The sequence below is a fragment of the Myxine glutinosa genome, chromosome 1 (genome assembly GCF_964187855.1).
Source record: "Myxine glutinosa chromosome 1, kmMyxGlut1.1, whole genome shotgun sequence".
In the NCBI taxonomy this organism is placed as follows: domain Eukaryota; kingdom Metazoa; phylum Chordata; class Myxini; order Myxiniformes; family Myxinidae; genus Myxine; species Myxine glutinosa.
Window position 1 is genome coordinate 392197792 of NC_136261.1, and position 26358 is coordinate 392224149.

General features: G+C 45.9%; 1 protein-coding gene across 6 annotated transcripts in view; it reads left to right on the forward strand.

The window, feature by feature from the left end:
* The window catches only part of LOC137419586 (uncharacterized), a 56756-nt gene extending 44986 nt beyond the window's left edge, over positions 1–11770 (forward strand). For 4 of the 6 annotated variants that reach the window (XM_078770297.1, XM_078770300.1, XM_078770299.1 and 1 more), the window contains 2 exons: positions 9100–9237; positions 9361–11770. In XM_078770297.1, coding sequence (XP_078626423.1) covers positions 9100–9237; positions 9361–11012 — 1790 coding nt within the window. In that variant the 3' untranslated portion in view covers positions 11013–11770. The remainder of the gene's footprint in view (positions 1–9099; positions 9238–9360) is intronic. The other 2 variants (XM_078770298.1, XM_078770303.1) reach the window with 1 other exon arrangement.
* The last annotated feature ends 14588 nt before the right edge of the window (positions 11771–26358 follow it).

Sequence of the window (26358 nt, forward strand, 5' to 3'; positions counted from 1 at the left end):
AAGGTGGATCTGGGGTGAATTAGCGGGGGTAGAAAAGATCAAGGTTTTGGATGGGGGAAGATAAGAGATGGTGGTGAACAGCTGTTTTAAAGACCTGGAGGGAGGAGTGGGATTGAAGGGAGTGAGGGAGTTTGTTCCAGAGGCGGGAGAAAAGAGGAATGAAAGAGTGAAGGTGAGCGGAGAGCCGAGATTTCGGCAGTTTAACCATCAGAGGGTTGCTGGCAGATCTTGTGCGACCTGTAGGAATATTTGGGGGACAGAGCACAGAGAGAGCTGGGGGTGCAAGGCCGGAGAGGAGTCGGTAGAAGACAGAAAGACCACCTACCTGCCTGCGGTGAGTGAGTGAAAGGCCCTCAGAGATAGCTTCATCGCGGGAGATTCCAATAATTCTGAAAGCTTTGGTTTCAACAGCGTGAAGCCGAGCTAGGTGTGAGGCAGGAGCACCGGCCCATAGGGGAGAACAGTATTCCATTGAGCTGCGGATGAAAGCCTTGTATGTGGTGAGGAGCTCAGGTGTGCCGAGGAAGGACTTCGCACGACGGAGGATGCCCAGTCGGCGACTGGCTTTGGAGGCCAGCTTGGAAATGTGGTTTTCCCAAGAAAGATCATGGCAGATATTGAGACCCAAAATCTTGAGCGACAGAACTTCTTGGAGAGGATTGTTGAGAAAGTAGATGGGAGGGTTGTCCAGTCGATCTTTTCGGAGAGACATAGTAAGAGTGTGAGATTTGTCAGGATTGAAAGACATGTTCCACTTGTTTGACCAGTCTGTGATTTTGTCCAGGTCTTCAGAGAGTGAGGAGGCAGCAGACTGCCGATCTGAGGGAAGAGGAATGGAGCGGCAGAGAGTGGAGTCATCAGCAAAGAGATAGAGAGGATTTTCGAGAGAGTCAGAGAGATCATTGATGAAGACCAGAAAAAGCACGGGGCCCAGAACACTGCCTTGGGGAACTCCAGCCTGAACAGGAAGAGGAGATGAGAGAAACCCATTCAGGGCCACACGTTGTCGACGACTAGAGAGGAAGTCCGCCAGCCATGCGTGGAGATTTCCATGGATACCAAAGGAGGAGAGTTTGGTGAGCAGAGCGGGGTGCCAGACCGTGTCGAAGGCACGTGATATGTCGAGGGAGACAGCTCTAATTTCCTGTTTGGCATTGAGGACCTCCATCCATTGTTGAGACAGCAGAAGCAGCATGTCCAGAGTAGAGTGACCTGGTCTGAAACCAAATTGATGATCAGAGATCAAGCCATTGGAGGAGAGGAAAGATTTCATATCAGAAGCAATGATGGATTCCATGACTTTGCTGATAATTGGGAGAAGGCTGATTGGTCTGTAGTTGCTAGGATCTGTTTTTGCACCTTTTTTGTGCAAAGCGGTGATGTTGGCTGATTTCCAAGCAGATGGCAGTTGACCTTGAGCAAAAGAGAGGGTGAAGAGAACAGAGAGAGGGTGAGATAGAGCAGCAGAGCAGGATTTTAGGACCCGTGGGCTGATGCCGTCGGGTCCAGTTGCAGAATCAGAGTCGAGGGCTGACAGAAACTTTTCCACCTTGTCAGGAGGAAAGGACACGGAGTCCAGGAGCAGCAGGGTACGACTGGGTATGGTGGGTACAGAGAGGGATGGGTTTGGGACACAAGATTTAGAGGCAAACACAGAGTTGAGGCATTCAGCTTTTTCACGTGCGGAGTCAGCTGTGGAGCCGTTTGAGGTAAGGGAGGGGATGGAGGGGGAACAAACACCAGAAACGGATTTGACCAGACGCCACCAGGATTTGGAAGAGGGAGACAGATAAGAGCTTTATACCGTTTCCCACTCCCCATCCCACTTCCCCATCCCCCACCACACCCCTTTCCCTTCTGCAGATCTACCACTGTCCCTGTTATCTTCTGTTGTTGTGTTTCCCTCTCTCTCTCCCTCTTGCCTCGCACTCCCTTGATTGCATGTTTTATGTGTTTTCTGTTTGTCTTTGTGTTTTATGTATTGCTCTTGCGCGACCCTCGACTTTGAATCCCCCCCAAAAAAAGTGGACTTGTGTGCAGGTGAAGCTGATCTGGAAGAGGGAACTACTTTCCAAATGGATATTCCTCAAAAACCTTTGGAACTCAAATGCAGTATTCCGATTATAGAGTAAAACGATGCATCCACACAATAATCCAGCATCACTTCCCTGCATAACGCCCACCAACTAATGGCAGCAAATGAGACACCAGTTTAATGAACATCCAAGGGACGGCACACACATAGATGGATTACCCTCTTTAATTCCACCACCCCAAAACCTCTTTCCTCCCTCTTCCAATCCCCCAATCACCTTCCCATTTTCCCATTCCTACACATGCATATTTCATCTTTTAAATTTTCCTCTGAGTGTCCCAAACTCATCAACATGGTAATTCGTTCGGCCAGGTGGGCAGAGATTCAGAAGCGAAGTTCTGCTCCGTCGTTTGAATGTGTGAAATAATGTGGTTGGAGGGGGGGGGGGGGGGAGTGAGAGGGGTTGAGGTGGTGGAGATGATGCAGAGAAGGAGGTTGGAAGTGTTGTGTGTGTGCAGAAGACCTATAATGGTTTGGTTTTTTGTCTTTCCCTCGCGGTCCCCATGTGCTGTTTTTGCCTTTCCCTCGCGGTCCCCCTGTACTGTCTTTGTCTTTCCCTCGTGGTCCCCATGTGCTGTTTTTGTCTTTCCCTCGCGGTCCCCATGTGCTGATTTTGTCTTTCCCTCACGGTCCCCCTGTACTGTCTTTGTCTTTCCCTCGCGGTCCCCATGTGCTGTTTTTGTCTTTCCCTCGCGGTCCCCTGTACTGTCTTTGTCTTTCCCTCGTGGTCCCCCTGTGCTGTCTTTGTCTTTCCCTCGTGGTCCCCATGTGCTGTCTTTGTCTTTCCCTCGTGGTCCCATGTGCTGTCTTTGTCTTTCCCTCGCGGTCCCCATGTGCTGTTTTTGTCTTTCCCTCGCGGTCCCCATGTGCTGTCTTTGTCTTTCCCTCATGGTCCCCATGTGCTGTCTTTGTCTTTCCCACGTGGTCCCCATGTGCTGTCTTTGTCTTTCCCTCGCGGTCCCATGTGCTGTCTTTGTCTTTCCCTCGCGGTCCCCATGTGCTGTTTTTGTCTTTCCCTCGCGGTCCCCATGTGCTGATTTTGTCTTTCCCTCACGGTCCCCCTGTACTGTCTTTGTCTTTCCCTCGCGGTCCCCATGTGCTGTTTTTGTCTTTCCCTCGTGGTCCCCATGTGCTGTTTTTGTCTTTCCCTCGCGGTCCCCCTGTACTGTCTTTGTCTTTCCCTCGCGGTCCCCATGTGCTGTTTTTGTCTTTCCCTCGCGGTCCCCTGTGCTGTCTTTGTCTTTCCCTCGTGGTCCCCATGTGCTGTCTTTGTCTTTCCCTCGTGGTCCCATGTGCTGTCTTTGTCTTTCCCTCGCGGTCCCCATGTGCTGTTTTTGTCTTTCCCTCGCGGTCCCCATGTGCTGTCTTTGTCTTTCCCTCATGGTCTCCATGTGCTGTCTTTGTCTTTCCCACGTGGTCCCCATGTGCTGTCTTTGTCTTTCCCTCGCGGTCCCATGTGCTGTCTTTGTCTTTCCCTCGCGGTCCCCATGTGCTGTTTTTGTCTTTCCCTCGCGGTCCCCATGTGCTGTCTTTGTCTTTCCCTCACGGTCCCCATGTGCTGTTTTTGTCTTTCCCTCATGGTCCCCATGTGCTGTCTTTGTCTTTCCCTCACGGTCCCCATGTGCTGTTTTTGTCTTTCCCTCATGGTCCCCATGTGCTGTCTTTGTCTTTCCCTCGCGGTCCCCATGTGCTGTTTTTGTCTTTCCCTCGCGGTCCCCATGTGCTGTCTTTGTCTTTCCCTCGTGGTCCCCATGTGCTGTCTTTGTCTTTCCCTCACGGTCCCCATGTGCTGTTTTTGTCTTTCCCTCATGGTCCCCATGTGCTGTCTTTGTCTTTCCCTCGCGGTCCCCCTGTACTGTCTTTGTCTTTCCCTCGCGGTCCCCATGTGCTGTTTTTGTCTTTCCCTCGCGGTCCCCCTGTACTGTCTTTGTCTTTCCCTCGTGGTCCCCCTGTGCTGTCTTTGTCTTTCCCTCGTGGTCCCCATGTGCTGTCTTTGTCTTTCCCTCGTGGTCCCCATGTGCTGTCTTTGTCTTTCCCTCGCGGTCCCCATGTGCTGTTTTTGTCTTTCCCTCACGGTCCCCATGTGCTGTCTTTGTCTTTCCCTCACGGTCCCCATGTGCTGTCTTTGTCTTTCCCTCGCGGTCCCCATGTGTTGTCTTTGTCTTTCCCTCGCGGTCCCCATGTGCTGTTTTTGCCTTTCCCTCGTGGTCCCCATGTGATGTCTTTGTCTTTCCCTCACGGTCCCCATGTGCTGTCTTTGTCTTTCCCTCGTGGTCCCCATGTGCTGTCTTTGTCTTTCCCTCGTGGTCCCCATGTGCTGTCTTTGTCTTTCCCTCGTGGTCCCCATGTGCTGTCTTTGTCTTTCCCTCGCGGTCCCATGTGCTGTCTTTGTCTTTCCCTCGCGGTCCCCATGTGCTGTTTTTGTCTTTCCCTCGCGGTCCCCATGTGCTGTCTTTGTCTTTCCCTCGTGGTCCCCATGTGCTGTCTTTGTCTTTCCCTCGCGGTCCCATGTGCTGTCTTTGTCTTTCCCTCGCGGTCCCCATGTGCTGTTTTTGTCTTTCCCTCGCGGTCCCCATGTGCTGTCTTTGTCTTTCCCTCGTGGTCCCCATGTGCTGTCTTTGTCTTTCCCTCGCGGTCCCATGTGCTGTCTTTGTCTTTCCCTCGCGGTCCCCATGTGCTGTTTTTGTCTTTCCCTCGTGGTCCCCATGTGCTGTCTTTGTCTTTCCCTCGTGGTCCCCATGTGCTGTCTTTGTCTTTCCCTCACGGTCCCCATGTGCTGTTTTTGTCTTTCCCTCACGGTCCCCATGTGCTGTCTTTGTCTTTCCCTCGTGGTCCCCCTGTGCTGTCTTTGTCTTTCCCTCGCGGTCCCATGTGCTGTCTTTGTCTTTCCCTCGCGGTCCCCATGTGCTGTCTTTGTCTTTCCCTCGTGGTCCCCATGTGCTGTCTTTGTCTTTCCCTCGCGGTCCCATGTGCTGTCTTTGTCTTTCCCTCGCGGTCCCCATGTGCTGTCTTTGTCTTTCCCTCGTGGTCCCCATGTGCTGTCTTTGTCTTTCCCTCACGGTCCCCATGTGCTGTTTTTGTCTTTCCCTCACGGTCCCCATGTGCTGTCTTTGTCTTTCCCTCGTGGTCCCCCTGTGCTGTCTTTCCCTCGCGGTTGTCAGCTCTTTCACGAGCCTCGATTCAGTATAGAAAAAAAAAAAAAAAGACCAGATGGGGGACAGGGCCAGGAGGTTCGTAGGAGGATACATGCTGTTGCACCCGGGTGGGGATGAATTGAGTAATGGCGTAGGAATAAAAGTTTCGGGAGAGATCAGCAAGCAGGTGGTCAGAGTGGGACGATGGGAGGGATGGATAGTTATGGCATGGGTGGTGGTTTCGAGGCAAATGGTGTGTTTTGTTGGTTATGTGGACCACAACCGAAGAGTACAAGGAGAGGGTGAGGGCCAGGTATGAGCAACGTAGCGAAGAAGCGGAAGGTTTGGAGAAGGAGTGGAAGTATGCAGGGGCATGCAAGGGAATTGCAGAAGTGTTGCGTGGAAGGACGTAGGAGAGGGTGCATTGTCGAGGGATAGAAACCAGGTGTGGTGGACAGAGGAAGTAGCGAAGGCAGTTTTTATTTTTGTTTGTTTTTTGTATACAAGATCGAGGCTCGTGTAAGAGCTAACATAGATCACAAAAAGACAAACTGACACATAAAACATTTGATAAAAGGAGCAGGAGTCAAGATGGGAAGAGAGACGGAAGCACACAAGTACAACATTTGAGAGCAGGTACATCGGGTTTGGAAGTTGGTGAAAAGAGGGAGATTTGGATGAGGATATTGAAGATCAATGATAGAGGGAGATAGCCTGATGCGGGGTGCTACACCTGTATGGGCAGAAGAAGAAAGCAGCAAGAAAATATGTGGACAAGGCGAGGAATGATATGAAAGAGGAAGTGTACAACAAGTTCGAAGATGATGGTGGGAGGAAGATTATCCATAAATTGGCTCGTGACAGGAATGAGGATAGGAAAGACATGAAGGGAGGGGCGGAGATGAAGGATAGAGGTGGAAGGCCAGTGACAGAGAGGGGTGCACGATTGAAGGTGTGTGAAGGATATTTCCAAGCTGTTGAATCAGGAAGGAAGCAACATTGAGCTGGAACTACATAGTTATGTGGAGGGAAAAGCAGAGATCACAGAAGAGGAAGTGCGGACGGCATTGAAGAGGAGGAAAAAGGGAAGGAGCTCGGCGTTGATGAGGCATGTACACAAATTATAATTGCAGCTGGAGAAGTTGGAGTCAGGTGAACAAAGAGGTTGTTGAATGTACATATGAGAGATGGGTCAATTCCAGAGGAGTGAAGGATAGGGTTAATTGTTCCGATATGAAAGGGGATGGGGAGTCTTCAAGATCTGGGGAAGTACAGGGGAATTACACTCCTTCGTCATGTTATGAAGGTGCTGGAGAGGATTCTGGATGAGAGTATAAGGAAGAGTGTGGAGAAGCAGATCTGAGAAGGGCAGCAGCTGTTCAAAAGGGAATGACAGAACGGATGTTCATGTTGAGACATTGGTGGAGAGGAGGTTGGAGATGCAAGGTGAAATGGCATTGGGACTTGAGGATCTGGAGAAGGCCTATTGCACTGTCTCGAGAGAGAGATGGTGATGGCGACACTGAAATGGATGGGAGTGACAGAAGCAGAAGTTAGGTTGGTGAAGGGCGGGATCGGGAGTGGTGTGCAAGGGAACAAAGGCAAGAGTTTTGGTTGGTCCTTGGATGTTGGAGTTCAATGTGAACATCAATTTGAGGCAGAGACATCCTCTCTGTCCACTCCTGTTCATCATGATGATGGAGCTGGTAAGCAGGAAGGTAAGCATGAAAGATATTATGCGGAGAATATTGTGTGAGGATGATCTTACTGTTGTGGTGGAGAGTGGGCAGGCAATGCAGGAAGTACTGGGGGAGTGGAAGGAGGCATTTTTGAAACATGGGCAGAAAATGAGCATGGAGAAGACGGAGGTGATGTGGGTTGGGCAGAAGAGAAAATAAATGAATATCAGGTTGGAGGAGAAGGAGATCAGAGAAGGAAATAGGTTTGAGTATCTGGGGGTTTGGAGGGGGGCAGTGACTGGAGATGGTAAGTCAGAGGCAGATGTGTGGAAGAGGATTCAAAGAGTAATGGCAGACATAAAAAATTTAATGAGATTGAAGGGAAGGTTCTGATATGGTGTGTACCACCGGACTGCCTTTTGGGTCTGGAGATGGTGGCACTGCAGAGAAACAACAACAGAAGCTGCAGATTTGCAAGAACAACTGAGTGGAGGATTGCTGGAGTGAAGAGGGTGGATAAAAGGAGAATGGATGAACTGAGGGAGGAGATTGGTGTGTACATGAGCTTAACGGGGACATTGGTGAAATGTCGGCTGAAATAGGCTCGACATTTGGTGTGGATGGGGGAAGAAAGAATGGCAAAGAAAGTGGGTTGAGGAAATAAGGTCGGAGGAGCTGTCTTTCCCTCGTGGTCCCCCTGTGCTGTCTTTCCCTCGTGGTCCCCCTGTGCTGTCTTTCCCTTGCGGTCCCCCTGTGCTGTCTTTCCCTCGCGGTCCCCCTGTGCTGTCTTTCCCTCGCGGTCCCCCTGTGCTATCTTTCCCTCGCGGTCCCCCTGTACTGTCTTTCCCTCGCGGTCCCCCTGTGCTGTCTTTCCCTCATGGTCCCCCTGTGCTGTCTTTCCCTCGCGGTTGTCAGCTCTTTCACGAGCCTCGATTCAGTATACAAAAAAAAAAAAAAAAAAGAGAGGTCGACTGTGGCTCAGGTGGGAGGATTGTGTGAAGAGAGATCTCAGTAAAGTGAGGGTTCAGAGAGTTGGTTGAAGATGGAGTGGAGGAGTATCATGGTCAAAGCAGCGCAGGGGCTTGGTACCGTTGGACCTCACCCCTTACAAAGGGAAGAGGAGAACAACAACAACAACAACAACAACTCCCCACATTTTGTGAGCATGTGCAAAAGTTCCCGTTCCTTTTTATGTTCCGATATGCAGGTATTATGAGGACCGATTGGGGGAGCATGGAGAAGACGGAGCAGAGTGGGTTGTCTTGGGTTGTCTAATATGTTCTTGGGTTGTCTGTCCATTTGTCCAGCGCAATAACTTGTTGAAGGGATTTTTTTTTTTTTACCGAACTTGGGACAGGTATGAAATATGAAAACAATATAGCAGTCATATGTGGAAACAAAATAATATAGTATCAAAATAATTGTCGCCAAATAAGTAAAAACAAAAAGCTTTCAGCTTTCATATTGCAGATATCGATCCCTCATGTCATTGGCTCAACCTGACTAGATAATGGCTGTGATTAGCTAAATGTTGGTGATATGGAGATGGCACATTGCCCAGCCTGACCCTTGCCAAGGAACTGCTTCAGCAGCACCGACACTATATAACATTACAACAGTGTGCCACATCAAATGGGGTATTTTCAAAAAAAGGCATTGGAAAAGTAGCTTCCTCGTAAGGTTTGGAGCCAACTGTCTAATTAGCAATGTCTTATTTTGATACATGTGCTGGGAGGAGATTGCAGTGAAGAGATGGACCAAATGTCCTGTGATGGTGCTGATTCTGTGATATTTAGATAATTTAGATGATAAATAACTAATGTATTGTGTTGGAGTGATGTGATAAACTCTGTGCAATGTCGGTAAATTCCAGAAATTTTTCAAAATGAATTTTCCAATCTTTATTTTCTTTAAATTGAATTAAATGCTTAAACATTGTTGATCACAAATCGCCTTGTTACTTCCACTAACCTACGGTGCAGCAGTACTTGGACATGTGAAATAGGGCGGTGCATTAGGGTGATTGAGAAGACTGCTTCATTAGCCCTTAAGATTTATTTTAAACAATCTTTAACTTCATTTTTATATTTAAATTGATGTTCACATTCCATGACGTAACATGTTCCATGAAGTCTCAAGAACGTTCTCAATCTCATTTCCCTGCAAAAGATTGATGCTGATTTGTACACAGGTGATGTCTTTTCTGGAAATGTGGAAGGCAGACAATACAACGATTCATCTGCCAAAGAAGATTCAAAATGTGCTTCTGCAAAGGAAGGCTCAGATGATATTCACATGACAAACGGAAGTGCTTCCTGTTTTGCAACTGGTGAGTAGAAATGTAAAAAATTAACATTCAATCTTTGATGTTGAAAAAATATATAATTTTCGGAATATTGTTAAATATTTTGATTTTGATTAAAAAAAAGAAATGTGTTTTTTGTTTCTGTAGAACAATCCAGAAGTAATATGGGACAAATAAGGTCCAGTCGCAGTTTGACAGTGATGAAGAAGCCATTTTTGAAGAAACAATCACGAAATCAAGACCCACTTCCGATAAAATTCAAGTGCCTGACTGGGTCTCGCAACACCAATATTAATATTGAATTAAACAAACATGAAAAGGTTCCAGAAAGGCAAATACGTTATAAGTGTAATGTGTGCAGAATGGATTTTGCTTCAACAAGTTACCTCAAAATACACATGAGGATTCACACTGGAAAACACCCCCACAAATGCTCTGTCTGTGGTAAAGGTTTCTTGACAAAAAGTAATTTGAATCAACATACAAGGATCCATACAGGAGAGCGACCACACAAATGCTCGATGTGTGACAAAGGTTTCTCTCATAAACACAATTTGAAAATACATATGGGGATCCATACAGGAGATCATCCTCACAAATGCTCGATATGTGATGAAGGTTTCTCTCATAGCAGCAGTTTGAAATTACATATGACGATCCATACAGGAGAGCGACGTCACAAATGCTCGATATGTGATAAAGGTTTCTCTCAAAGAGGCAGTTTGAAATTACATATGAGGATCCATACAGGAGAGCGACCGCACAAATGCTCGATATGTGATAAAGGTTTCTCTCAAAAAGGCCATTTGAAATTACATATGAGGATCCATACAGGAGAGCGCCCTCACAAATGCTCGATATGTGATAAAGGTTTCTCTCAAAAAGGCAGTTTGAAATTACATATGAGGATCCATACAAGAGAGCAACCTTACAAATGCTCGATATGTGATAAAGGTTTCTCTCATGGCGGCAATTTGAAATTACATATGATTATCCATACAGGAGAGCGACGTCACAAATGCTCGATATGTGATAAAGGTTTCTCTCAGAGCAGCAATGTGAAATCACATATGAAGATCCATACAGGAGAGCGACCCAACAAATGCTCGATATGTGATAAAGATTTCTCTCAAAAAGGCTATTTGAAATTACATATGATGATCCATACAGGAGAGCGACGTCACAAATGCTCGATATGTGATAAAGGTTTCTCTCAAAAAGGCTATTTGAAATTACATATGACGATCCATACAGGAGAGCAACCTCACAAATGCTCGATATGTGACAAAGGTTTCTCTCAGAGCAGCACTTTGAAATCACATATGAAGATCCATACAGGAGAGCGTCCTTACAAATGCTCGATATGTGATAAAGGTTTCTCTCAGAGCAGCAGTTTGAAATCACATATGAAGATCCATACAGGAGGGCGTCCTTACAAATGCTCGATATGTGATAAAGGTTTCTCTCAGAGCAGCAATTTGAAATCACATATGAAGATCCATACAGGAGAGCGACCAAACAAATGCTCGATATGTGATAAAGGTTTCTCTCATAATAACAGTTTGAAATCACATATGAAGATCCATACAGGAGAGCGAACCAACAAATGCTCGATATGTGATAAAGCTTTCTCTCATCAAGGCAATTTGAATAAACATATGAAGATCCATACAGGAGAGCTGAAATCTGAAATACCAGGATATGAAAAAAGATGTGATGTCGATTTTGAAATTGATGAAATCTGCAATTGTACCATTGATAGTCGGAGCCACAGGGAATCCGGATCCTCAGCGATGTAAGCGATCCTCAGCAGCAGGCAAGGTATTCTGTGAACCAGCAAGGAGAAAGCTATCATGAAAGCATACAGTGCTTTGGGGATATACCTTGTCATACAACCTCTCAGAGTACTATCTGTAATCCATGACAACCAGCCAGCATCCCACACCCCTTTATGAAAACCATACAGCTGGCTGTCACTAGAATGTCCACAACAATGAATGCAAATTGCTGCCAAAAGACAACAATGCTAACCTCAAAATGCTAACCCCATCTGATCAAGTTTAAAGAAAATTACAGCTTATAAAAAAAAAGTAAAATTTATTAGATTCTCCATATTCTCATAATCGAGAATCTTTGTAAATTTGATGCCAAAAACGCAAATGATAACTTTATCTCTCAAACTGATCTTGGATCTCATCGTGCTTCTTTCAGGGTCTTCCTGAGGTTTACAGTTTGTAATTCTTGTCTCTGTCCTTGCCATGTATCCAGCCAAGTTCCATTTGAGTTTTTTGATTGTGACCAGTGTTTTGAATTTTGTTTTCTTTCTGATTTAGTTGTTTTTCTTGTCCCTTTTTGGTTATGCTCAGATGGCATCTTTCCATGGCAGCTTGAACATTAATTTTTCCTCAATCTTTGCTGTAGTCCATGTTTCATTATGTGTGATATGGGGAGAACACCCTTGTTGTAAAATTGTTTATAGAAGAATCCTGCCGATGCATTTCATGAAACTTGAATTTGTGAAGGATTTCACGATAAAGAGAGGTCCTCAAAGTACAAATGCACTGTCTGTGTTATTGGGAATATTGTCGTATGGTTTGCCCAGTTAAGACCGAGCGTTAGCACGGATGAATCGAGCTTTAATGGAGGCGTTTATTCAAATCAATGGCAGATCGACACACGGGCCGGGGGATTGGGGGAAGATGCCGCGCTTACTTTTTCGGGCCTGACGATGTCTTCTCCCTGCAAATTATTAACTCTACCCGAGACGGAGATAAAATGTACAACAAGAAATATTTATTATCGGAACCGAGAACAAGGAAATGCGACGGAAGAAACTAAAACCTAAGTTGGGACGTCCCCGCACAGACTTTAGATACGAAACAATGGGAGAGGAATCATAAAATAAATGTCTTGTCGTGTTGTGGAATGTGGTGCATCTTATCTGTCTGCTGTCCAGGCCCCAAGCTCGCGTCCGGACGTGGCTCCGGTTGGCACGAACACCCCTCTCTGCACGGTCCGTCCTGCGCCACACAGCACGCAGGCACCAGGAGGACGAACAACAGGGGAGGATGATCCCAGATATTACCCAGCCTCCAACACTTTGGTCTGACACACCTGGATCAATAATGGTGCCACTGATGTCAGTGACCACCACAGCATCACAAAATGAACCCTTAAATTTGCATCTTCCCTCAGATTACCCATGCCAAATATTTCTCACATTTTACTAATCTCACCAAAGAAGGGTGCTTCTCCATACACATGCCAGCCGAGCCTGGCCCATATGCTCGGCACGTGACACATTCCCAATTCAACACTCCCATGGCTCTCTTTCCAAGCCAAGAGTACACAAATCATAACGGAACATCTGCGGAAGGTCATTCTCACACCATCACGTTCCACAGATGCCCCAATGGTTGTCCGGCAGGCTATGTCCATCCCTGTCCATGTGGATCGACCCACGTCCATAGACCAGCACAGCATGGCAGGTCATCACATGCTGGCTGTCTCAGGGAGAGGGTGTCAGGCCGCATGCCTGGGCGGTCACCACATCAGGCCCATGTTGGCCGTCTACAATGCCACCATCAAAGCGCGACCCACAACACCTCCCCCGAGTTGTCCTCTTAATACGCCATCCTAGGCCTATGAGAAACCACCTCAGACCCCCTGGAGGTCGTAACCCCCACCAGGGTCCGGTGACCATACCTGCCCGAGCCACCGGCTTGGGCGGCACCCCGATGGACAAGGGACGCCACACTCCACCAGACCCCCCGTGGGGCCCAGGCCGTATCATGACACCCATGGTCGAACCCCACGTCCAAATCTCGCCAGCACAGCCCCCCAGCTGGCTGGCATACCCAAATTTTGAAAGGGGCAAATTTTCCCCAAGGCCACCCCCAATTACCTTTCCTGGTCCATATTCCACAGCCCGGGGGACCAACTCCCTCCAAGGCTGTGCAAAATCAAATGCCCATTTAAACATAAATTTATTTTTCCTTTTAAAAATTTTGATTTCCCATGCCAACCTGCAGCTGCAGGTAACAACCGCTCCAGGTTGTTCTGCCCCTCCCTGCAGCTGTTCCAAATTCCCTACAGGGATTAAATTCTCCGAGGCTCTATCTCCCGACTCTCCCAGGTCCAAATCCAGCTTGGAGCCAACACACTCCCCATGCTGGTTATTCAATTTCGGAGCCTCTGGTACCCAATTGGTGTGCATGGTGAGGGTCCCCTCAGTCACTTCAACCTCCTCCCCGTACCGACTGACCTCAACCCACAAACTCCTTTGGACATGGTCAACCTTGTCCTCCATGGGACTGTCCCAGGTCCCCAACCGCTGTGTCACATCTTGCTCATTATTCACATCAATCATTTCTGGCCCCCACAGGTCTCCATCATTGCACACCCGGTCCGGTTCCGCCACACGGACCCCCAATACCTCTTGCTCTGCACAACTGCACCTGTGCAGCAAGGATCCCAATCCATCCCCCAGTCGCTGTGTTGTGACATCCACCCGGCCCCGATAACTTCCCAGGCCTTCATGTATCCAACATTCCTCATTAAAATTTTCACATTCCCCATTCACCTCCAAACATGCAGGCTCCCGTTTTAATTTGATTCCCATTACAATTCTCTGCTCCGGTGCCCCATCAGCACAATTATTTAGTTCTTCCTTTGATTCATTCGTCCATTCCTTAAATTGTGCAATCTGGGCATCCAGTTTGCTATTCATTTGTTCATAATGGGCATTCATGTCATTCCTCATTCCCTTCAAAAAACTCATCATCTCGACCTGGAAAGCGTTCGGGACCGTCTTGACAGTGGGGAAAGCTCAATCACTATGCTTTTCCCCAGCATTCGGCCCACTTCCAATTCCAACGGCATTTACCTCACGCGCATCCAGGTCGGCATCCGCCATTGCCCCGTTGGCTAACACGTTTCATGCTTGCATATTTTACCTCAAGAATAAAAGAAGAATTTAAATTTTCGAACCGCAATTTCGCGTTTCGCACACACCAATTGACTAAAAAATCTTTTATAGCACCTCCGACGATGAAAATTTTTGTGTCCGAATGCCGGGCGCGATGTACGCCTGACCCTGTCGATCTCGCCCTTGGACAAAAAGTTGTCCGTCGGGTCCGTATCTCACTCCTTGACTCCAGTTGTCGTGTGGTTTTCCCTGTTAAGACCGAGTGTCACCACGTTTGAATCGAGCTTTAATGGAGGCATTTCCTCAAATCAATGGCAGATCGATGCACGGGCCGGGAGATTGGGGGAGGATGCCACACTTACCTTTTCGGCCCCGACGATGTCTTTTCCCTGCAAATTATGAACTCAACCTGAGACGGAGGTAAAATGTATGACAAGAAATATTTACTAACGAAACCGAGAACAAGGAAACGCGACGGAAGAAACTAAAACCTAAAGCGAGCTGTTCATCAAACCAGTTGAAAGCCTTGTATGGCATATACCATCATGACATGACTGCACTTCATGCCATCACTGATTGCTGCCAAGTTAAAATTAACTTTTTTTTACTAAACCAGTTTTACTAAACCAGTTTTTTTACTAAAAATTTACTTTTTTTTACTTTTTACTAAACTTTTAATTAACTAAACCAGTGTTGGACAAGGCGAGTGTTCGTAAAGATATTCAGAATCTGCATGCTAGATATGTCACAGCTCCAGCGGATAAGGCTGCGAATGATTTTGTGGAGGTTTTATGAAGAGAGTTAGGCTTCGATACGGTGCCTTCACGAGCATAGGAAATAGCACGAATGTTCCTTGTCATGGGTCGCTCCAGGATATTATCTCTGAGCAACAGGACGTTTTAGTTAATAATTTCAGTATTAAATAAATGTAAAGAGGTGAAGCTTTGTATTCCTTGGATTTTCTGGATCCCAATGTTTCATATGAACCCACACAAGTATAGGTTTTTTTGCTGGTTCCAGGCAATGTACCATCAAACGGTTATTGGTTATACCGTAGTTAACTGAGGATTAAAAGTTGTTAGGGAACAGTTCAGGAAATATTGTTTGGCAATTGAGAAGAATTCTGGTGTGAACACTTTCTGGAGCATTACTTCTACTTTGGAGTTCTTAGATAGGAATAGATGCTTCAATATCAAGTCAGTTGAGGTTTTTGATTTTTCAACTTCATATACAAATTTGGATTTAGCACAAGTAAGGGATTCACTCTTCAAAATAATTGACATGGTTTTTAGCTCTTTTAATAAGCTTTTATGTGTCAGGTTTGATGGAACAATCTTTTCAAAAAATCAATACTCAGGTTTTCATTGTTTTGATAAGCAGAAGTTTAAGGATGCTGTTAATTCTATTTTGTTTAATACTTTTGTGGGATTATGTTTCAACAGTTTAAGGGTATTCCCATGGGTGGGAATTGCAGCCCCCTTCTAGCGGACATTTTTCTTATTTTCTGTGAATTTTCATTTGTGCAAACACTGATGAATGTGAAAAAGTAGGATTAGCTCAAATATTGTCTCGTACGTGTCGTTATGTCGATGATATTTGTGTGGTTAATAGACAGGTCAAGATTTGAGAAAAATTGCATGTTGTAGGAATTTCATGTTAAAAGTGGGCAAACAAGTTTTTTAGGATAATTTGAGGATGCTGAATTCAAAAAAATTGTTTACCAGTCTGAATGTTGAGATTTTGACCCTCAAATTTGAAGAAAAAAAAAATGGCCACCATTTTTCATCTTTTTGCCTTATAACTTGGCTTCTAAGCATTATTGAAGTTTTAAAATGGTGGCAATACCGATGTTTGTGATACCAAGGATTCCAAATATGTCACCTAAGTTGTATCTAGTTTGGTTTATCTGCCACCTTGAATTCCAAGATGGCCGCCATTATTCACCAAATGCATTAATCAGCCCATCGGCATAAATAACACTTATGTTTAAAATGATGACAATACCCATGTCTGTAATACCAAAGTTTCCCCCCCCCCCCCAAAAAAAAGAAGCTTCCACATAAGTTGTAACCAGTTTGGTTTGCCTGCCATCTTGAATTCAAAGTTTTATGATAAATTAGTATGACGTGAAATCATTATTCAAAGTACATACATTAACTAGAACGACACTCAGTAGAGCGCATACTCCCGCCGTGGATCAAGTTGGAATAGTACGATTTCACAAAAGTTTGAGGGAGTAGTTCAGTGACAACACAAGACAAGACAGACACTGCACAGATATATATTTAGAAGATAATTATATATTTAGATATAAATATGGAAGATAATGTAAAAAAAAAAAACAAGGCAATTTCACTTACATTTTCGGATTCAGCGTTCAATTCCATATAGGTGAGTGTATTTTGAGGCATGTGTGACTTCAAATAAAATTGTAAGCCAGGAAAAACGTTCGTTTCATTCCTTAGAGATACAACATGTAAAACTGGCCCAAACGTGAAAACAAAACTCGCTCATTTTAAGTCATACAAGCGATAGTGGGGGGGCCAATGTTTTCCCGTTGAATTCAAATGTTAATTTGTGGACACTGGTTGGGTTGTCTTTAGGGATGATAGAAGTTGTAGAAAAAATATGTCTCCATTTTTTTCAAGTTCTTTATAGCGGCCATTTTGGATTATCAAAATGGCGTTTGTTGAAAACCGAAATTGTCATTATCTTGGCTTCTAAATGACCTAGAGTGTTAATTTTGGTGTCCAAATGTACATATTTGCGGATACTTAATCCAATAAACACACATTTATACACCTACATATGATCAAAAGGGTTCTTATGGCAGCCATCTTGGATTTTCACGCACTTATGCCAACACATATATATATTTTTTTCCATCATTTTCACTTCTAAATCACATAAAGGCTGGACTTTAGTGTTCAAATGTACACTTATAATGTCTTTGTGCAATATTTTTAGTTGGCAGTGTTCATTGTTACATTGAAGGATCTCCATCCTCCTCATCATCAGTGTTATCGATTCCCATGGGGCGCTCCTGACCCGTGTTACCACACACCTCTTCATCTGCCCCACACATACACATCTCAGAACAGTTGAGATGCTGAGACCTGCATGAGCAGTGAGACATGCATTGGGTCTTCTTGCAGTTACATTTGATTAGATGTGTGATGGCAGCTGGGGCTGGAGGGTCCTTGGTTGTGATGGGCACCAGCTGATCTCCTTCTGCTCTCCATCCATGTTCTGTTGGTTGTGGAAGCTGGGGGTCCGGTACATCAGCCTGATGCCACACCATGGCCTGGAAATGTGCACGAGCAATGGCTTCATGTAAAGCTCCCCGTGTTGGTGGCAGCTTCTGTGCCTCTAGCTGTTTCTTGGTAAACAGTCTCCACCTCAGCTTGCCCACATCCACAACTGTAGTACGAGGCTCATACAGCTGGCATACAAATGCCTCAATGTCACTTTCTGTGTCAGCTCTCAGCTCCTCAGAGGCCCCAAGGTCATGAAACGCAGATACCACCTCAACAGAGCACCTATTGAGGGCTTGCCAACATGTGAGCTTTCCCTTGCCGGCAAACCGACCAGTCTGGTCTGCTCCCGTGAATGCATGGAATCCTGGTAGGGCTGCAGCCTTCCTGACACCAAGTTCATGTACTATTGGTTCCAGTGAGATTTGCCTCTTCTTGTTCCCCACACCCGTGATGAAGTATGTGTCTTTGCATAGTTCATGGTACCGGTGGAGTGCTAGGATGAATACATCAGTATCAGGTGACTGAATGTACAGCTGTGTTGCACCTCTTCGGACGGCATCTAGACTGTGAAGAAAGATCCTCGTATCAGCCTCCCCCTGGGAGCTACGGAGATGCTGTACATCCATGCAGTTGGAGAAGACATCCTGCCTTGAAGTGACGATGAAGACCTTGGTAGTCCCCTCAAAGTGACACAGAGCTTTCTTTGCCAGATAGACAGTTAGCTCATCTTTGGTGTTGGTGTGCGACAGGAACTGTTTTGCTGTCAGTTTCCCAATCGGGGTGCTGTCTTGAACGTGGTAAGCAGTGGGCGGCTTGCCACCTTGGCGCCTCTCCCGTGTGGCCTCTTTCAGTGAATTTGGCAGATCATATCGGTCAAACACGAGGTGGACTTCATCATACCCGTTGGTCTTGCAGTCCAGTGTTGCATTGAAATGGCCAGCCCACTGGGCACATGTTTTGACCCATTGTGGCTTACCCATTGCTTGCACTAATGCCATGCCGTCTATGACAGTCACCTTCTTGGGAGGGGGTGGAGTATGTTCAGGATTGTCGTCGTCTGGCTGCTGACCAGTGCCAGTTGACTTCTTGGGTAGATCTTCTAGGATGCCCATGAGCTTGCTTTTGTCTGTGCATGGTAGTAGTGTCCCAGCCATTGCAAAGAGGGTTCGTGGAAGCGCGGTGAATTCATATTGACCTATGGCATCCTTCAAGTTGATCTCTGGTCGTGAGCGGGCCACGATCAGCATGCGCGCAAACAGTGACCTGTCGTCTTTCAGCTCTACAACCTTGTCTGCCAGTTTGTGCTTCACAGCTTTCCTGGCACTCTTCCACATCTTCAGTTTGACCTTTCCCATTCTGGCCCAAAGGTTGATTTCATTTGTGTTGATGCGCTCTGCAACAAACGTGTTATACGCTTTCTGACCAATCTCATCTTGGTTGCAGACATCCTTCTGTACTTCAGCTGGCATCACCACCTTGGTGATGATAGTCATCAGGTCTTCACCCTCATGCGTCATGGGATTCATGGACTCTCTGATCACATTCTTCAGTCGACGAATGCTGTCTTCCTGCCGAGCCCAGACTGTGGTTGATAGGTCGTGGTGCTCCTTGCGTGTAGCTGATTGTGAGCCAGCCATCTGACGGGCTTCTTCAGCAAGCCTACTCAGCTCTGGTGCTGTCAGAAAGAACCTTTCGCGGGCACTGGCATTCTGGGTAATGCCCACAATACCCCCTGTCACCTTCATGATCCTGTTGATGTGCTCCAGTGCATGGTCCACACCTACAGCACAGAAGGGGATTTCATTCTTATGGACACTGAAGTTCCCATCCATGAACTCTTGGTAGATCCCTGGATCTGTCATCTTCAGGGCCTTCATCTATGCAAGGTACCGGGGAGTCAGCCTGGCATATTTCTGTTTGTCATGTGCAAAGAAGTATATGCACATCTCATCCAGTGAAGACAGGTGAAGCTCAAATTGTCCATCACGGGTGGCACGGATGAATGTGTATATCAGCATTATCATCCGCATGTAGCGTCGCACAAACTTGAACAGTGGACTCTTGGCTTCTTTCCTCTCATCAAACTTTGCCATGGCCTCCAGGACTTCGTTTGACTCGAGGACAGCTAGCATGTTGTTCTGCGCGCTTGTCATCTCCTCTCGGTTGTGTAGATGACAGCTCTGGGCAACCTGTTGTGCTGACTGGGTACATGGGCCCCTCAGATGGGGATGCTCTTGGAAGAATTCGTCCACATAGAGGTCGAAGAGGGCTTGGACAGTGGTGATGTGGGCCTCCAAAGCCCTCTTCATGTGCTTGGCTTCCAGTATTTGTCTGGTCGTTGTTGGGCCATAGATATCAGCCTCAGACCAAGCCTCGTCAAGACCACTGTCCTCTATGGCATTCCCAGCAGCCCTCAGTGCAGCCATCACAGTGTGCATCTCCCCTAGTCGCAGTACCCACTTGCCTTTGCAGTCATCTCTGGTCATCTCCAGCTGTTTGGCTCGCTCATACAGGGCCATGTCTAAGGTGATCACTGTCTTCCTATCGGGACCCATGACCATGCAGTTGATTTGCTGTGTCTGTTTCAAGACTGTTATCAGTGTTTGCCATTCATGGGCTGGTGCTGCTACCAATGGCAGGGCGTTGACCTCTGTCAGAGGCTTCGAAGAGGAGAGCAGTGAGTTGTAGGCTGTCCAAGTTGGGATATCGTGATGCTTGATCCTACTGCCAGGTGGTTGTTTTGGATCGTGGACGAGTGACCCAACAGGGTCAGCATGCTGGGGTTCTGCAGCTTGCAGCTGGTCATCTGGTGGGATGATGTCGTCTTGTACGTCCTCAGCTTCAGCTGTTCGCATGATTGTGCGTGAAAGTAGCCACACTGTGTCCGTCGCAGAGTACGGCTTGGTGACATCTGGGTTTGACCGTGTCTTGAAGCTATACGTGGTACCTGTGGCAGATTGTTTGTTTGGTGCTTGGCAAGGAACAAAGTCTGGAGCAGTCAGAACCTTGAGTGAGCGGTGTCTGGCCTTTCGGTCATGTAGTGTCAGTGTTCTATGTTCATCTGTGGAGGGTGCATGTTCCCGTCGTTGGTAGAGTGCCCAGGCTGTAGCATGGAGTGTCCGCTTCCCATCAGGTGTGTCTTCATTGAAGTCACTGTTGTCCACTGCAAAGAAGACAAACGTCCCTATGCGCATGGTTCTTGGAAAGTATACACCCTGTTCTGTCGTAGACTCTATGACTGAGTTGGCCAGCTGTGTCTCCAACCGCAAGATCCGACTATAATCAACAGACAGACCGAACCCATGCAGGAAATCCAGAAGCTTCTTGTTTCTGGTGGACTGATGGACTACAATGGCAACGGCAAGCTGCTGTGGCCATTCTAAGCGATGGCGGAATGGTGCATCTGGCTCTTTGGGCTTGTACGTGACTTGGCGTTTTGACTTGTAGCCGTACATGATGTTCTGACTGATGGTTATAACATCTCGATGAATAGTGGCTGAGCGCATAGTCTCTGGCTCAATGCTCGTGGCTGGTCCTTCCAGTAGCCAGCGGAGGAAAGCATAGAGTACTTTGGGTACATGCTTTTCAGCATCATCAGTGTTCATTTCTCCTTCAAATTGCCATGGGTGCTTGTTCTGACAAGCAATGGCACTGCGGAGAACAGAGGCACTCTCGAACAGTTGTTCGATGTTTTTTTCATTTGTCTTCGTCATTGCATCTTCGACAGCTGCATCACGCACGGCAGTGGAGAATACACAGTCTGACTCGTTTCGACGTTTTGGTTTCATGAAGTGAACGTCATCAATGTGAGAGTTGATTTTCTCCTTCATGCCTTGGGTAGTAGGTGATGGGACATTGTGCACACCATTATTGTCAAGAATCCTGGAGTAAACCGACTTCAGGTCAGACATGTTGAGAATTTCACCAGCTTGGAGTAGAGAGCGAACAAGGCTGACAAACTCAATGTCTGCGGCTATTTTGATAACATTAGTTTCTTGCAGTATGTGTTCTTTGTCATCACTTGATGTCCCACTCTTGGGAGCACGTTGGACATTCTGCACCCAGCATGGGAGATGATACTTGACGTCGATCGCATGAGCATCATGTGCACTGATGGCAGCACTCAGCTGAACTTTCCACTTGTGGTTGCTGCCTTCTTCAACAGCTTTCTTCAGCTGTTTACCTGCGTTGAACGTGCATACAACATGTACACTTTCCTTAGTGACCTCTTGACAGAAGAAACAAAGGTCTCTGTTGAATGGAGTTGATGATGAACGTGTGAAGCGAAGAGTCTCGTCTTGCGTAGAACCTGAGGTACTTGCAGCGGCAGGTGCAGAAGAAGGACGTCCACACCTCTTATGAAGATGCTGGGTGTCGCCATGTTCGCAGGCTTTCTGGTGGCGAACTCTAGCACGCTCCAGGTGAGCAGTGTTGCATGTAGATCCATAACATGCCCGGTGCCACTTTGCTTTATTGTTCCTCAAGTCAGTGGCAGTGAAACAGCTTAATCGTTCGCTGATCTGTTTGAAGTCGGCATCACCATATCGTGCCCTCTCCTGGATGAACTGGAGAAACTTTGCATATGAGCCCAGTGCTGGCTCAGTCACTAGTGCACCTTGGGGATCCTGGCACTGAATGCAAAGTGTGAAATCAGTTTCTTTCTTGGTTTTCTTGCTTTTTGGCTCCATCATAGCTCAGGGTCACGAATCTGGAACATACAAATAACAAATAACAATTAAGATAGATGTGCATTAAGTTAGATTTTGGACACTGGTTCGGCTGTGCCATAAAAACCTATTTTTATCCCTTGTAGGTTATTAAAGAAGGTTTCATTCAATTCTCTATCCCCAAAAATGTACAACTGGACACCAGAATCGAAACTCTAGGTCATTTAGAAGCCAAGATAATGGAATTTTACGTTTTCGACATCCGCCATTTTGAAAATCCAAAATGGCCGCCATAAAGAACTTGAAACAATTGGAGACATATTTTTTCTAGAACTTATATCATCCCTAAAGACAGCCCAACCAGTGTCCAAAAATTAACAAGCAATTTCACCGGGCATTTCAATCTGCTACATTGGCCCCCCCACTACGAATGCGATCACTCATTCTTCTGGGAAGAATCCCGTGCACATGCTTGTCACACTTAGAAGTCACCGAAGTCTTTATAAGTTCATCAAATACTGACACCGCGATTGACATTCGCTGAGGTAAATGTTGATATCTCTTCTGAGGTAAAAAAATAAATAATAAAAATAAACAGTTTTAAAGCATTATACGTATCAAACGATACATTTTATGAAACGGGGAAACCTAATACACACTTTGGTTTTAAAATGACAGAATATGTCTTTATTAGAAAGAAAAAAAAAAAGAACATTGAAGACGACGCTGCCAAAACAAATACACCGCTCTATCGCATAACCACGAGTTTAAACTACATTTACAACAAATATGAAAACTATTTTCATGTCACAATGTTAAATATAGAATATATAGAAGATAATGTCAAAAAAAAATGAGCCCTATCTTCCAATGGTAAAAAAATCCTTCAAAAAATTCCTGGAGCCGGAATAATATCCTGAGCTTCACCAAAAACTAATCAATTCTTCCTTATACCAAGGGCAATCATCCCACCAACCTTCATTCAAATCCGTTCAGAACTTTTCCAGATAACTTGCGCGCGCGCGCGCACACACACACACACACACACACACACACACACACACACACACACACACACACACACACACACACGATCGAATGCATTACTCCCTCGTGGGAGTAATTAAGCACTTGCTGCCTCTTAAAGTAGATTCCAGCGATCCTGGCAGATGAAGGTGAATTTGGACGTGTCCATTTTGGGTACCGCGGTATGATTTGGTTTGAACTTCAGCAATGCTTCAGAGAGATCATAGGTTGATTGCTATGTGTCAATGACAATTAAAATCTACCCATTGTCCATCAAATCAATACTTAACATACACCAGAATGGTATCTTGCACCCGGTACCCGGGATCTAGCTGCAAAGTAGCTGAAATTTACTTTCGCAGTGCTTTACCTGTGCAATACCCCTCATTTACCGACATGGAGTTTTGGATACAAAAGGTCAATATTGGAAACAGTTGTTCTGGAAAACCAACACCTTGCTTTGTTCTGTAGTACAGTAGGGTGTTTTGTATTACTATTTCTTGAAATAAGCACACAAAATCATGATTAATTGTTCCTCCTTTCTGTCCATCCACTCATTGCTTTGGTATTCATTTTTACTCTGAGTAAGTCCTTGCCTCTTCTGTTTCTGCATTCTTCTTGACCATATGCACATATGCATCCTCCAGTGTGTTACGTGCTCCTCCCAAAACCGCGGTCACGGTGTGCCTCCGAGCCCCGAGAGGAGTCACGGCAGAAAGATGTGTTATTCTGTGTGTCAAAGATCAATGGTGAAACCACACTAATTGTTTCTAACAAAGAGTATTGTATCAAGGCCACACAAAAATAACAGCACAAAAACAATAGTAATCAATTGTACAACCAATATATCATTCCTATGATGGTACCATCAGTTTCGTACAATATAACTCACTGTGCTTCAAGTGAGCAAAAAGAACATTCCCAAAGTCTCTATGCCGGCATCAAGGCTAAGTCGATCCATGCTCCAGTGATCCATTCGGTTGACAGTCACACTGCCAAAGATGGGCAAAAGTACCCTCAAGAAGCAACTGGGAAATCACACCTTCGGGTATGGACGTTCAACGGCTCTCTTTACGGCGAACTGCAAATTCCCACTCAAAATACACGTTACACACACACACCAGGTTAACGTCTGGGTGCGGTGAAATGGTTGAAGCGAGGGGAAGAGCCCAGAGCGATGCGAAATCGTGCGCGAGGCAAAAACGGCCAATGGGCCCCATACTCGAGGCATAACTGCCCTCAAACAACGATTCTCTTCGGAATCAACCGCAAAACCTGACACGCAGGTTTGTCTGTCACAGCGATAACAACTCTGTCACAGGAATCACTTTCCCAGGAAACCCAAAGTTCACTCGTGACCCCATTTGCCAGCGTCTCCTCCAGGCCTCAAAGCAGCTCGGCTTTCTTGTCAAACCTCACTTGCTTCGCCTCCTTTTTCTCCTCCTCCTCTTCGTCGTCCGGTTCCAGATCCGGTTTCCAGTTTCTTTAAACACTAACTTTTTCACCTTTTGAAAACAGTTCATGAACAATAATAGTTCATAAACAATAAACAATAATAGAAAACAGTTCATAAACAATAAACCTTTTGAAAACAATAATAGTACATGGAACCAATAATGTTTACAGTGGATGAGAACCACAACAACGGAAGTGACGAATCCGTAACACTTCCCCCCCCCCCCTCAAGAAAGAAAGTTTGAACATAGTGAAAACTTTCTTTTCCTGCAAAAACCCTTTTAACAAACAAAAGGAAAACTCACACCCAAATGAGCAACAATAATTAATATTCGACAAAAGAAAGCAACAAAACTTCCAAACAACCTACAGGAATTTCCAAAGTTAGTTCACTCTGGATAAAGCATCAGCAACAACATTGTCCCTGCCCTTTACATGCTCAATTTCCAAGTTGAACTCCTGCAAAGCCAAACTCCATCTCATCAACCTCTGATTTTTATTTTTCATTTTTTGAATGAAGGTTAAGGGGTTGTGATCAGTGAAGACTTTCATAGGAAAGGTAGTAGTTCCCAGATACACCTCATAATGCTGAAGCGTGAGCAGGAGAGCAAGGGTCTCTTTTTCCACGGTGGCATAATTTGCCTGATGTTTGTTGAACTTTTTCGAATAGTAGCCCACTGGGTGATCCACGCCATCACCATCTTCCTGTAATAGAACTACCCCAGCCCCCACATCACTTGCATCAATGGCCAACTTAAAGGGTTCTTTGAAAATCCATGGCTGCAAGGACAGGAGAGCTCATTAATATCACTTTGACGTGGGCAAAGGCAGCTTGACATTTGTCATCCCAAATAAACTTGGTCTCTTTCCTCAGCAAATTCGTTAAAGGGGCTACCACATCAGAAAAATTATTGCAGAACCACCGTTACCAACCAGCCATACCCAAGAATCTCATAAGCTCCTTCTTCCCTTTTGGAACTTGGAAGCGATCAATGGCTTCCATCTTGGCTGTCACCGGTTGCAGCTGACCCTGAGCTACTACATGGCCTAGGAACACCACCTGTGCTTTGACAAACTCACTCTTAGATAAGTTGATGGTCAACCCTGCCTCGGTCAATTTCTTGAAAAATGCATGAATTTGTTTAATATGATCTTCCATGGTCATGGTGTGGATGATGACATCATCCAGATAAGCCTCCACCCACTCAAGGTCTGCAATAAGCTTATTAATCAGCCGTTGAAATGTAGCAGGCCCATTTTTCAATCCAAAGGGAAGAACCTTGTACTGATACAACCCATTTGGTGTGACTAAGGCCAAGATTTCCTTGGCTCTATCATTAAGAGGAATCGGCCAATACCCTTTCAGCAAGTCAAATTTAGTTACAAATTTAGCTGGGCCTATTCTATCAATACAGTCATCAATCCTCGGTATGGGATTTGAGTCGGTCTTGGTCACTGCATTAACCCGTTTTAAATCCGTACAACAGCGAAAACTGCCATCGGGTTTTGGAACCAACACACATGGTGAGCTCCATTCACTGCTGCTTGGTTCGATGATGTCATTCTCCAACATATACTGAACCTCCTTCCGAAGATACTCCATCTTCACAGGGTTCATCCGATAGGGGTGTTGCTTCACAGGAGTGGCTTCCCCCACCTCTATATCATGATATACCAGGTCAATACGACCAGGTACATCTGTGAACAAATGTGCAAACTCAAAAATTCGGCTGGATAGTTGTCCTTGTTGTTCCCTTGTCAATGACTTCGTTTCTCATCTAAATTGCTCAACACTTCCGTGTTCGTCAATCTG